Here is a 15,000-nt window from a genome sequence, read left to right on the forward strand (position 1 = left end):
ACTTGTGTCAAGCTATGCTTCACGTTTAAAAGCTGTTATAACTGTAAAAGGATGTTGTACTAAGTACTAAGATTGAATGTCACTTGGGGGTTGAATAATTATGTCAATGAAGAATTCACAAAAGAAACATTTACTACTGTATTACAAAACTAATTGATGTCATTTTAGTTGCATATGGTTCTTTAAGAAGTCCTTGTAGGATTTCATTCTGAATACAATTACAAATGTACACTAAATTCCATAAAACCATTTACAGCATTGGGGGTTGAATAATTTTGAACACAACTGTAATAAAACCAGTGATTCTTGTGTTATTTCTCATCCAAAGATCATCATATCAGCCTTTTCTTCCATTTACATGTGCGGTGTTTAGCAGAAGCTCTTCTCCAGAGCAAAGTGCTCTTCTTGCTTTAATCCATTTAATAGTGACATGAAACTCTGTGTTCAGTGTGTGAACTTTCCCTCTTGTAGAACTTTAAGTAGAAGGACTGATAGAATAATGTGGATGTGGATCTCACCTGCCTGTAGCCCACCATAATCATCCGGACGATAACGACGTTGATGCTGGTGCCCAGAGATTCATCATGGTATATTTCATCTACCTGAGACAGATCGAGAGAGGAACGATCCTCTGATCAAACTCTGAGAGACACAGAAATCCTTTCACAAAGACACTTCTGAGGAACACTGAAGAGAGAAAACCTTATTGTGAGTTTTATTTGTCCTACAGGGAAGTCAGCTAAAAGATCTGCATCCTGGAGAAACTGACGCTATGTTAAAGAGATATTGGTTTGGTGGGTGAGAGCACAGATAGTGATTTTGAGAGAGCAGGAAATGGTTTCAAGAGAGCATGAGATGGGTTTGAGAAAGCAGGAGGTGGTTTTGAGAGAGCTGGAGGTGGTTTTGATAGAGCTGGAGATGGTTTTGAGAGAGCAGGAGGTGGTTTTGAGAGAGCAGGAGATGGTTTTGAGAGAGCAGGAGATGGTTTTGAGAGAGCTGGAGGTGGTTTTGATAGAGCTGGAGATGGTTTGGTGGAAGAACAAAAGATATTAGATGAGAGAAAAAGCTGAGTTCTTGAGCTGCTTTGTGTTAAACTTTTAGAGCTCAGAGCAGATAAATCCACACTGTATAAAAGTGTGAGTGTGGAGCAACAGATTTTCCTTCAGCTGGATACGAGACATCGTGTTGAGAGGAACATGCAGGGATTATTTGAATGTAGATTTATGATGTAAACTGGAACAGAAATGAGATGATCTGGAATGAATCTGCAGGAAGTTGTAGAAATATGTGACAGAATGCAGTTGTGTAACGACTTGTTTTGGGAAGTAAAAAATCTCAGTTCTTTCATTTCTGCTCTGATACACATTCCAGAACATGTCAACAAGACACAGTCCAACAACCTCATGACCCAGAGCAGAGCAGAGCAGAGCAGAGCAGCTATGGGTGGAAATGATCGTGGGATCTTCTGTTGATGATCCAGTGTACAGAAGTTTCCGCTCCAGTCTCTGTACTGTCACTGAGTTTAGAACTCTGTCTGTAAACATCTCTCATTCAGGGTGCCTCCAAAGCCACTGTCTCCAAGACAAAAATAAATACTTTAAATAAATACGTACCATTTGAAAGGAACGGTGAGGGAGTGAAGGAGCTTCAGTACCAGTATGTGCAGCTAAAACATCTCTGAGCCTACAGTTACTCATTTCCATAAACTTCTTCTAGTGGCTTAGATTTCTACAGCATGGGAAGATGGACATTTGCTACAGCTGTAAAGAAAAACATGCACTAGGTACATTTGCTATAACGGTGTCCTGTGAAATGAACTGAATGTGCATCACTAATTGGGGGTCTTCTGGGTTGCAGCGTATAAAGTGAACCACCTTACAACTTTATATATGAGGCTTCAGTCTAAACAAAAGCAGAAGATGTGCTCGAAATGTCCTCGGCCACAGAGCTGCTGTTGATTTACCAGACCCATACAACACACAGCATCTCCTCAGCTTCTTAGAGACCCTCTATAGGGCTTTCATCCCTGATGATGGGAGGGGTCCATGTTGAGATGATTTACCAATGTATGTGATATTCTGGGATAACGTGAGTTCCCATCACTCAAACACCATCAGGCAATGGTTTCTGACCCATAACAGGATGCTGATGCAATTCCTCCCACCGTATTCTCCATTCCTCAACCCACTGAGGAGTTCTCTTCAGCATGGAGGTGGAAGGTTTGCCAGACACATACTCAGATGACCCTGCTGGCTGCCATGGATGCAGCATGTGAGGACATCACAGCGGAAGCCTGCAGAGGCTGGATACGACATTTCAGAAGATTATTTCCACCATGCTGTATTGAAAGGGATGATATCTGTTGTGATGAGGATGAAGATCTGTGGCCCGACAGACTGAGACGTCAGGAGGTGAAGACACATTGCACTGTGTAATGCAGCATGCGCAGTTCTGCTTAAGGAGTGTTTCCCATGTTTACCTTTTAGAATTTTAATTTTTGATCAGTAAAGTACATTAAAGTGTGAATCCTGTGCTCTCCTACAATCAACATCCCACTACAGTAATGTGCACATCTGTGCTGTAGAAATTCACGTAGCAGAAATTCATCCTTGTGCATTCGCAATACTGTAAACCAAAATATAGTTCAGATCAGGAAATCCTCACATAAAGCATTCATACTGAAAAATAACTAAACATTCTGATGATTGTGTTTGTGAATAATAACAGAGACTTTTCGTTCTGATGGGAATGAGATGTTCATTAACACAAATATTTACTTTAGAGAGATGAACTGAGGATTTTGAGAAAAGTTCAGACTTTTGTACACGATGTTTTGAGAAATGCACTTCACTGATTTGCAAATAATAAGGATGATTTGAGAAAACACTCCAAAGCAGCTGAAAAAACCATCAAAGTTTTGCTTTCAATGACGTTTACAGTGAACTGATGCTGAGATGTTTTTGGGGTTAAAACTATTCAGGTGAAACCAGTAGAATATCTTCTGATCAACATGAAGATAAAGAACTGATGATGTAGGAAACAGCAGACACTCGTACACAAACAGTTACATTCATGTAGAAAAACATTCACAATCTGATCAAAGCCACAAGAAATGTTCTTCTGATGAGCACAAGGGATTAAATGATGTGCAGGTTGAACAAGTAGTTTTGAGAAATTTCATCTCTGATCTGAGAAACGCTGCAAAGCAACTGAGAAACACTGTAAGATCATCAGGTCATTTTTTTCACAGTGTGGTGTGTTGAAAACTTGTCTCTCTGTCTCGCCGTCTCTCTCCACCATAAAGATGTCCTCTCTCTGACCCCGAGTCTCTCAGCAGTGTGTGATGTTTATATGAGATCAGTAGCAGTTATTCTCCAGCACTCAGACACATGAATCAGCAGGGCCACAGTGAAGGGCTGCTGAGGGAACATGGTTCCATCCTGAGGAGTTTCCTCACTTCACCAGATGTGTCTATGAGCCCCATGTTCATTGCTCCACTTTCCCAGCTGTGTATCTACATGTTTGTGTTTGTTCTTGTAAGTAAACATTTCCAGACTAAAGTTATTCCCACAATTACAGCAGAGTCTTAAAGTCTGTGTTCATGTCTGATAAGAGACGAATAAAAACAATCCTCAAAAAAACTCCCACACCCGTCTGAACGATCATCCTGCTTGGATGAACGTAGGTGAACGTAGGAATGAAAGATTGATGATTGGGGCAGACTTTAATGGGCATGTAGGTGAAGGGAACAGAGGTGATGAGGAGGTGATGGTAGGTATGGTCTTAAGGAGAGGAATGTTGAAGGGCAGATGGTGGTAGGATTTTGCTAAAAGGATGGAAATGGCAGTGGTGAACACGTATTTTAAGAAGAAGGAGGATCACAGGGTGACGTATAAGAGTGGAGGAAGGTGCACACAGGTGGATTATGTTCTATGTAGGAGATGCAACCTGAAGGAGATTGGAGACTGTAAGGTGTTGGTGGGGGACAGTGTAGCTAGACAGCATCGGGTGGTGGTCTGTAGGATGGTTTTAGAGGTGAAGAAGAAGAAGAGGAGAGTGAAGACTGAAAGAAGAATAAGATGGTGGAAACTGAAGGAGGAAGACTGTAGTGTGAGGTTCAGGAAAGAGGTCAGACAGGAGCTCGGTGGTGGTGAAGAAGTGCTGGATGATTGTGGAACTACTGCAGGAGTGATGAGGGAGACAGCTAGAAAGGTTCTTGGTGTAACATCTGGAAATAGAAAGGAAGACAGAGACGTGGTGGTGGAATGAGGAAGTGCAGGAGAGCAGAAGGAGAAAGAGGTTGGAGAAACAGAATTGGGATCGACAGAGTGATGAGAAAAGTAGGCAGGAGAACAAGGAGATGCGGCAGCAGGTGAAGAGGGATGTGGAGAAAGCCAAGGAAAAGGTATATGAGGAGCTGTAGGAGAAGTTGAACACTGAGGAAGGAGAAAAGGATTTGTAGCGATTGTCCAGGCAGAGGAACCGAGCTGGGAAGGATGTGCTGCAAGTTAGAGCAATAAAGGATGGAGATGGAAATGTGTTGACTAGTGAGGAGTGTGTTGAGAAGATGGAGGGAGGATTTTGAGCAGCTGATGAATGATTAAAATGAGAGAGAGAGAGAAGGTTGGATGGTGTGGAGATGTGAAGCATTATGTAGTTAGGATTAGTAAGGAGATAGTGAGAGCAGCGATTAAGAGGATGAAGAGTTTTAAGAGGAAGAAATTTGGTTGGACCAGATGACATACCTGTAGAAGCATGGAGATGTTTAGGAGAGATGCAGTGGAGTTTTTAACCAGATTGTTTAACAGGATTTTGGAAGGTGAGAAGATGCCTGAGGAATGGAGAAGGAGTGTGCTGGTACTGATCTTTAAGAATAAGGGAGATGTGCAGACCTGCAGTAACTACAGGGGAATAAAGTTGATCAGTCACACCATGAAGTTATGGGAAAGAGTAGTGGAAGCCAGGCTGAGAGAAGAGGTGACCATCTGTGAGCAGCAGTATGGTTTCCTGCTGAGGAAGAGCACCACAGACGCATTATTTGCTTTGAGAATGTTGATGGAGAAGTATAGAGGAGGTCAGAAGGATTTGTATTGTGTGTTTGTGGATTTAGAGAAAGCGTAGGAGAGGAGGGTGGAGAGAGGAGTTGTTGTATTGTGTGAGGAAGTCAGGTGTGTCAGAGAAGTATGTGAGGATGGTGCAGGACATGTATGAGGACAGTGTGTACAGCAGTAAAGTGTGCAGTAGGAACGACAGACTGGTTCAAGGTGGAGGTTGGACTACATCAGGGATCGGCTCTGAGCCCTTTCCTGTTTGCAGTGTTGATGGACAGGTTGAAGGACGAGGTCAGACAGGAGTCATAGACTAAGATGTTTGTGGATGATATTGTTATTTGTGGTGAGAGTAGGGAGCAGGTGGAGAAGAGCCTGGAGAGGTGGAGTTTATAGGACTGTGGTGAGACCTGAGATGTTGTATGGAACAGAGACAGTGGCATTGAGTAAAAGACAGAGGTGGAGCTGGAGGTAGCAGAGATGAAGATGTTGAAATGTTTGTTTGGAGTGACAACGATAGACAGGATTAGAAATGAGTTTGTTAGAGAGACAGTGCATGTAGGATGTTTTGGAGACAAGGTGAGGGAGGTGAGATTGAGATGGTTTGGACATGTGCAGAGGAGGGACATGGGGTATATCAGTAGGAGAATACTGAGGATGGAGACCACCAGGAAGGAGGAAAAGAGGAAGACCAAAGAGGAGGTTTATGGATGTGGTGAGGGAAGACATGCAGGTAGTTGGTGTGAAAGAGGCAGATGTAGAGGACAGGGGGGTATGGAGACAGATGATCCGCTGTGGCGCCCCCTAATGGGAGAAGCCGAAAGAAGAAGAAGATATAGAATAAAGTAAATTGGTGGTTTATAGGGTTTGTGGGAAAAGTTTGGGGAAATAACGTGAAAGTTATATTTAGACTTTAAGTTGAAGATTATGAGGTGTAGTCTGGGGTTTACAGGGTTTGGAGAAGGGTTAGAGACTGTGAAGCTGAGAACATATGGTTCAGGTTCAGGTATAATTTAAGGGTGGATTATAGAGTACAGGGAGTAGGTTATAGAGTGAACTGTGTAAAGTGTTGGTTTGGAGATGGGTAATGAAGAGGGTGTCAGAAGCATGCTGAGATATTTATATAAAGGGTCTAGTGTGTGTGGGTGTGTATTGTTTATGTCACTCAGTCCACAGCACTGCACTAATCAGTAACTGTTACACACTGACACAAAGCTAAATCTGATTTCAGAAGGATTTTCCATGGTAAGAGGATTACGGTAGAGGATTAGCAAATGCTGGACCCAGAAATAAACAGACTTTAATTGAATACATTTATAAAACGCTCGTCACTTCATAAAACACTCTACACCAAAACATGTGACGCTCTGTATTCAGCAGAACATCAGCTGATCGAATCACACCAAAGTTCATCCTGCTTTCATAACTTATCAATAAATAAATTATATACCATATATAATCCATATCAGCAGCATCTGAACTGTGTGTGTGTGTGTGTGTGTGTGTGTGTGTGTGTGTGTGTGTGTCTGCTTTCACTCTGAAAAAAGTGAAAAGACTACTTACTATGTTCATAAGTGTAAGAACGTAGTTCTGTACATGTTCTTTGCCATGGAAGCGCACCACAGAGTCGTCTACAGCCAGGAGAACCTCGATGCTGTAGGCATCTTTTTTAGCATGTCTGCGTTTACGATCCGATTCAGAAAGCTTCTGCTCTACTAGATCCAGAGCATTCGGGAGCTCAGCTATTCCAAAATCTGGAACTGCAAAAAAAAAAACAAATTAAAAAATATGTTTAAAAAAATATTCTAGGTCATATTGAAGGTCTGGCTCTTCTCATGTCCATGAGCCAGGTATAGAGTATGAGGTGGTATCAAAAGTTTTTCGAGACTACTGGTGTATCTGGTGCTGTTCTGACCCACGTGCATGACCACGGCTGTGATTTCACAGACAGCAAGTTAGAACAAAGAGCAGACGTGAAATTCGTGAGCAAATCTGCCACAGAGACTATTGACATGGCATACGTTTGACATATTCACACATGCTTGAAGAGCAGAAGAATATCACTGGAAGATGACGAGCGATCAGGAAGACCTTTAACAAGCTCAAAAACCATTCAGCAACTTGTGCATGATGATAGTTGAAGAACAATCCACATGATTGCAGAAGGTGCTTGACACGATTTCAAAAGAAGACTTCCAGGACACATTCCAGAAGTGGCAGATACACTAAAAGCACTGTATTGCTGCGCGAGGTTTTTGAGAACGGGCGTCGGCCCGTGGGTCAGTTGGTACCGGGGGGCCGCACAGAAAGAAGACATAACTTACATTATTTCTGTTTTATTTATGATCTGATTCTGAACGATGTTTTATTGTGGGAAAATTCCCGGATTTTTTCCTCAACATCTGTCTATGACTCACTCTTGATGCAGGTCACATGACTTACCTCCATCCACTACCTTCTTAAAGGAGCTCCGGTCACATGACTTACCTCCATCCACTACCTTCTTAAAGAGCTCCGGTCACATGACTTACCTCCATCCACTACCTTCTTAAAGGAGCTCCGGTCACATGACTTACCTCCATCCACTACCTTCTTAAAGAGCTCCGGTCACATGACTTACCTCCATCCACTACCTTCTTAAAGGAGCTCCGGTCACATGACTTACCTCCATCCACTACCTTCTTAAAGGAGCTCCGGTCACATGACTTACCTCCATCCACTACCTTCTTAAAGGAGCTCCGGTCACATGACTTACCTCCATCCACTACCTTCTTAAAGAGCTCCGGTCACATGACTTACCTCCATCCACTACCTTCTTAAAGGAGCTCCGGTCACATGACTTACCTCCATCCACTACCTTCTTAAAGGAGCTCCGGTCACATGACTTACCTCCATCCACTACCTTCTTAAAGGAGCTCCGGTCACATGACTTACCTCCATCCGCTACCTTCTTAAAGGAGCTCCGGTCACATGACTTACCTCCATCCGCTACCTTCTTAAAGGAGCTCCGGTCACATGACTTACCTCCATCCGCTACCTTCTTAAAGGAGCTCCGGTCACATGACTTACCTCCATCCGCTACCTTCTTAAAGGAGCTCCGGTCACATGACTTACCTCCATCCGCTACCTTCTTAAAGGAGCTCCGGTCACATGACTTACCTCCATCCGCTACCTTCTTAAAGGAGCTCCGGTCACATGACTTACCTCCATCCGCTACCTTCTTAAAGGAGCTCCGGTCACATGAATTACCTCCATCCGCTACCTTCTTAAAAGAGCTCCGGTCACATGACTTACCTCCATCCGCTACCTTCTTAAAGGAGCTCCGGTCACATGACTTACCTCCATCCGCTACCTTCTTAAAGGAGCTCCGGTCACATGACTTACCTCCATCCGCTACCTTCTTAAAGGAGCTCCGGTCACATGAATTACCTCCATCCGCTACCTTCTTAAAGAGCTCCGGTCACATGACTTACCTCCATCCACTACCTTCTTAAAGGAGCTCCGGTCACATGACTTACCTCCATCCGCTACCTTCTTAAAGGAGCTCCGGTCACATGACTTACCTCCATCCACTACCTTCTTAAAGGAGCTTCGGTCACTAACACATAATACATTACTGCTAAACTCAAAACCCCCAAGAGAGAAAAATGAACAAACAACAACACAGTGATTCACGATTATTGAAAAGGCGCAGAAAAGGTTGGGGACCGCTGGGTTACAGGATAAAGATGCTTTGAAGTAACAAACACCAAAATCCAAGACGTCTGATCAATCATAGCAGATTTCATCCCAATCAAACCAAACTAAACCCATAACAAAGACATTCGGCAAGTCAGAGGCAAACCAAGCGATATCAGATCTGTTCAACATTAATGATTTTAACTCAATTAACTAGCAAAAAAAAAACCAAAAGCAAAAGACCCAAAGCTGGATAAGCCTTACCTGTGAACAGCTGTGAACAGCAAAGTAGTGATTATTGTCTCACATCACTGTCAAGTTACAAAGTTTGCATCATTAAATGTAGTTTCTACATGAATAAATTTGCTAATTTACAGAGTCTGCCAAATGAGTGTTCTAAAAGTCCTGAAACCTTGGCAGCCACTGCACCCCCAAGCACCTCGAAAGTTTTAATATGCCAACAACCCTAACCGGCCCCAGCAGATTTCAGTATCCCAACAAGACCAGCAATCTCCAGTATCTTAAAAAGTCCACCAGTTTCCATTATGCCAACAAGCCCAGCTGATTTAAGTATCCCAACAGGTAAAACAAGCTCCAATATCCCAACAAGCCCAAAGGCCACTTAATCCACCTCAAAAAACCTGTGTCCCCAAGACCCCTGAATATTCAGCATCCTCAATATCCTTAGTGCTTTCAGCATCTTCAGCATCCTCAGCAACCCCCAAGCCCTTAACGGTTTAGATTTTGTCATTTTAACTTTGTGTCATTTTTGTACTACTCGTCCGTTATGGATCAGTTTATATTAATTTTAATACTATAGACACTGTGTATCATTGCCAACGTAAGCACCAGTGTCAGATATAAAATAGTAAATACCCTATAGAACCTTATAACTACAAGTTTATCATCACATCACACACCTGTGAAATCTTCACACCTGACACTAACCGAGATTCATCTGATATTATTGTGATCAGAATTCCAGTACCTGAGTGCTGATCCACCCCTCTGCCTTCTCCGTTTCCTCACCTTCGTTATGCAGATCTTCCTGATTCTGTCGTTTAACCGCTGATCTGGGATACACCACATGAACTCGCCCATGAACCTCTGACTCCTGCTGACCTTTCTGCAGTGGCTCGATGAAGAACTCGCCGTTATCCGTGCGAATCAGTCCGGCCTGAAGAGATAAACACAACCATGCATCAGGTTCCTGCATCAGGTGTCTGTAAACAGAACATCCCATAATACTGAAAACAAAACAGAATATTGTTCACATTTATTTACTAAAAAAGGGTAAATGTTGTGAATGCATAAACATAAAACCAGTCCCAAATCAAACTGTGTGTAATAAAAGTCTCACATGATTTTAGAATCAATTTAAAAGAATCTGAAAGATCTCTAAAGACACACCTGAACAAACACCATCATAAACAAGGAGTGAGCAAAGCAAGTCTGGGACAAAAGTTCTAAAACAAGGATCTAAGGTTGGCTAAATGAAATTCTCACAGATTGGCATTAAACCCATTATTAAAAAACCTTCAAGACTACAGAAAAACCATGACTCTGCCATGACCATGATAGAGGAGATACCCACCAAAAGTCTGTAAGCAGATAAAGAGATGATTAATCAGAGAAACAGAAAACTCGACAAAGCTGAACTTAACAAAAATATTGTCCGACTTTAAACCGGTCCGTGGCGCAAAAAAGATTGGGGACCACTGGGTTACAGGATAAAGGTCTATGGTTCATGCCTCTTTCTGTAAGTGCTTTGGAGTAACAAACACTAAAATCCAAGACGTCTGATCAAACATAGCAGATTTCATCCCAATCAAACCTGTTCAACATTAAAGATCTTAACTCAATTAATCAGCAAAACCAAAGCAAAAGACCCAAAGCTAGATAAGCCTTACCAATAAAACACCCCACAACTACACAACATTTAAACAAACCCAGTATCCTCAGTTTCAGTGCTACTCTCAGCCTATTGCTAATCCTCTACCTGGACTCAGTTTATAATTAGTACTATTTCTATGTCCTGTTTGCAGCAGCACTTCAGGTTATGCTTTTATAGGAAAGTAATCGTACCAGTGATTCTGCTTCCTACCACCACCCTGTCACTGAAGGTAGTTCTGAGGGCTAAACAGGGCTTCAAGGTCATGCTTTATGTTTGAAAGTGTATATTTTATATCTGTGTGAGGTGTTTGGGGTTAGAGACTAGCTCTGAGCTCAGTGAAGATATAAAGAGTTACACCTCCAACAATCTGCAGGTACATCTGCTTAATTACCACCTCTTTCCACACCATTCTTTGGCGTGCACAGAAGATGCTGCAAAATAAAAAATGGTGGAATGGGAATAAAACAGCGAGGGGCGTGGAGAAGATTCAGACCAAAGGCTAGAGAGTTTTCAGTTTGGGTTTATTTCAAACTAAAACATAAAAGTCCCTCCGCAGGGGCGCGTAGATAAAGACACTGATTACGTTTTATTCAGTGAGAAGAAAATCACATCACGATACTGTGATTCAATAATCAAACACACAAGTGAGAATAATTCTGAGTTTCATTAAAGGAATATTTTCCCGTATCCTGCTCTACAGGGTCTCTGTGAGGGACTTTCTGAACACACCGTATTCATATTTTAATGTAATGTGGAAATTAAATGCACTAAATGGGTTTAGTTTTCACTGATATTCTTTTATGCAGTTTCAGCAAAACAAGTGTAAAAATGTTTTAAATAGAAACAAATGACTTGTTCATTTTAAAAGATGTGTCTTATTTTCTTTCTTTAATAAAGAAAAAGTTCTTCTTATTCGATTAACTGATGGAATAATCATCAGAATACTCGATTACTAAAATAATGGATAGCAGCAGTCCTGATCTCTTCCACGTGGTCAGAATCAGGTGAAGTGAAGCCACAACCTTTTACTGTTGTTTAAAATACCACCAGACTATCATTTAAACTCATACAAATTCCTGAAACTGGATCTATAGGTCTTGGAAGGAACGTTACACGTATTTTTGGAGATTCGGACAGAAATGGATGTGGTTCCATGGTCTCGTGCTGGTCGCTGAACACAGCTCAATTCTCCAAATGTCACTTTGAGGTTTGGATCAGTGAAGAACTGGGAAATGAGCAGATCTGGAACACAGCCTTTGAGATCAAATTGTTACTTTGCATAAAATTGAATACAGAGTGACCTCAGTGACCCAGAAACTGGGACTGAGGCAAAACTGCAGACAGGACAAGTCTGAAAGAACTTACTTTTTTCTAGAGGAACTTCTTTTTGAGTTTATTGCATTTAAAAGTCACATTCACTAAATTTGAATATCAGCAATAAAAATTTGTTCGGCCATTTTCCTTTAATGCTCAATAAAACAAACATGAAATCACAGTGAAACATTTACTGAATATGGATTTATCCATATCTATATCTATATATATCTATATATACCCCATGTGCAGAAGACGCTCAGTGGCTGTAGATAGGAAGATTATTTGGTCTACAATAACTACACACTTTATGAAGCTAGTCAAAGTCACTTTTGAAGGTCAGGAACCTGAGCTCAGTCTTCAGCAACATAAATCAGTGACCAGAAGATCAATTCATGACCAGCCTGAGTTATCATGTCTACTGTATAGAAGTCAAGTCAAGAATCTTTGATTGTGATATCTACCATATATATCAGACGCAGTACACCGTGAAATGAGACAACGTTCCTCCAGAACCCTGGTGCTACATCCAACAACACAGAGCTACAACACAGGACTAAGGACTAAGTGTCCTCAACATTGCGAGAGCATCGTGAGAAATCGAGTGCATGCGACATCTTTCTTCCAGAATTTATATTTAAGGACTTTGACAGACCCTCTTATCCAGAGGGACTTGAGGGTTGAGGTTTAAGGACCTTGCTCAGGAGCCCAGCACTGACAGCTTGAGTCAGTGCAGTGCTGAGATTTGAACTCTAATTCTGTCTGTTCATTTTTTCATTCATCTATCCATTTATTTCTCTTTTTATGCAACAATCATTCTGTTCACTATTCTCTGTCCATTTGTTCACCCATCCATCTATTTATTCATCCAACCATTCACGCATCCATCAATCCACCCATCCATCTATTTATTCATCCAACCATCCATCTATCCATCCATCCATCCATCCACCAGTACATGTATGTATAATATGTGGAAGATGTGCTTCTATCAGAAGTCGTGAGTGAATCTGTCCTCTACTCTACTCTACTCTGCATTAACCCTCAAATCAGACATGAACTTCCTGATCAATCCAACATCTGGATCAGATCTAAGCCTCTCTTTATCTCCATGCAGTGGTGAGGTGAGGAGAACACTCAAAAATAAAAGCAGATAAATGAAAGCAGGAGAAAAAGGAAATAAGTATATAAATGAATAAATATAAGAGACTTTTGACTTTTAATTACAGACTTGTGATAGAAATATGGATTCAGAGTCATACAGAGGTCTGAATCCTGCACTCTGATTGGTCAGAAGGTGATCAGTGGATTTATTTCTGTAACATATGGAAGGAGTCTCCAGTGTCAGTGTTGTGTATCAGTCAAAGAGAAAGCTGTAAGTGTAGAGAAGATGTGAGACGCTGAAAGATGATGAATAGAGAATGTGATACGGCAGAGGACAGTATGCTGCTGACTGATGCATGCTGGGAGTTCTGACCGCTGCTTCACAGGGTTTTATAAACAGGAGGTGGATGAAGAGAAGCCTGTAGCAGAGCGCGAGCAGTAAACAGAGGCCGTGATCGTCTCGGCACAGTGCAGTGTGTAATTAGCTTCCAGTCAGCATGTAATTTCTCACAGACAGAGAAGTGTGTGTGTGTGTGTGTGTGTGTGTGTGTGTGTGTGTGTGTGTGAGAAAGGAGAAATATCACAGTTATCTTCTCACACATGATATGTAAAATAAATACACAGACATGAGCAGAACAACGACTCAGAGCTTCATCCAATACACAGTAAATAAAATCCAGGTGAGGACACTGAGACACGCTGAGGAACTTCATCATTCATAACCTCAGAGAAGGAGATTACTCTGATCCACCTTCTGTTCTTCTTTATTAACACTAGGTTACCATGGTAACTAAACATCCAGAAGCATTCGTGATGAAATGTGATATGGGGTCACATGAGGACAAACACTTTAGCACCATCTCTCCAACCATCTAATCATCATACAGTCCATTCTTCTGTCCATCCGTCTCTCTGTCTGTCTGTCTGTCCATCTATCTATCAATGACTCTAACTGTCTTTATGTATTTATGTTCATTTCTCTGTTCTCTCTGTAGGTCTGTCTGCATGAACATGTCTCTCGTCCCATCTGTCCATCACTACAGTTATAGCTTTCAGTCTTTCAACACACTGACCAATAATACCAACACAACAGCTGTCACCTTCCAACACACACACACACACAAACACACACATACACACATAAACACACACATGCGCACACACGCGCACACACACACACACACAAACACACACATACACACATACACACAAACGCACGCACACACACACACACACACACACACAAACACACACACACATACACACACAAACACAAACACGCACACACATACACACACAAACACACACATACATATACACATACACACACAAGCGCACGCACACACGCACACACACACATAAACACACACATGCGCGCACACACATATACACACACAACACACATACACACACACATGCGCACGCACACACACACAAGCGCACACATACACACGCGCACACACACACACAAACACACACATACACACACATGCGCACGCACGCACACACACACGCACACACACGCACACACACGCGCGCGCGTGCACACACACACACAACACACACATACACACATACACACGTGCACACACACACACATGCGCGCACACACACACACGCACGCACACGCACACACACTCATACACACACACACACACACACACACACACAAACATACACACACACACACACACACACACATGCGCATGCGCGCACACACACACACGCACACATACACACGCACCCGCACACACACGCGCGCGTGCACACACACGCACACATACACACACACGCACCCGCACACGCACGCGCGCGTGCACACACACACACACACACACACACACGTACACACACACACACAAAAGCGCACACACAAACACAAGCGCACACATGCGCGCACACACACACACACACACACACACACACAGAGAAAATACAGGGTCACTGTGTTTATTTATTGTT

At 42.3% G+C, this 15,000-nt stretch overlaps 1 protein-coding gene across 5 annotated transcripts in view; it reads right to left on the bottom strand.

Annotated features, from left to right (window-relative positions):
* The window catches only part of LOC124388459 (A disintegrin and metalloproteinase with thrombospondin motifs 14), a 59,915-nt gene that overhangs the window by 36,198 nt on the left and 8,717 nt on the right, over nucleotides 1-15,000 (bottom strand). For all 5 annotated transcript variants that reach the window (XR_006926419.1, XM_046853090.1, XM_046853089.1 and 2 more), the window contains exons 3-5: nucleotides 9,756-9,903; nucleotides 6,612-6,808; nucleotides 519-602 (exon numbers count right to left, since the gene is read on the bottom strand). Coding sequence is in view for 4 of the 5 variants with exons in the window: in XM_046853090.1 (XP_046709046.1) it covers nucleotides 519-602; nucleotides 6,612-6,808; nucleotides 9,756-9,903 (429 nt within the window). In the remaining variant the exon portion in view is untranslated. The remainder of the gene's footprint in view (nucleotides 1-518; nucleotides 603-6,611; nucleotides 6,809-9,755; nucleotides 9,904-15,000) is intronic.

This window comes from Silurus meridionalis, chromosome 7 (genome assembly GCF_014805685.1).
Source record: "Silurus meridionalis isolate SWU-2019-XX chromosome 7, ASM1480568v1, whole genome shotgun sequence".
In the NCBI taxonomy this organism is placed as follows: Eukaryota; Metazoa; Chordata; class Actinopteri; order Siluriformes; family Siluridae; genus Silurus; species Silurus meridionalis.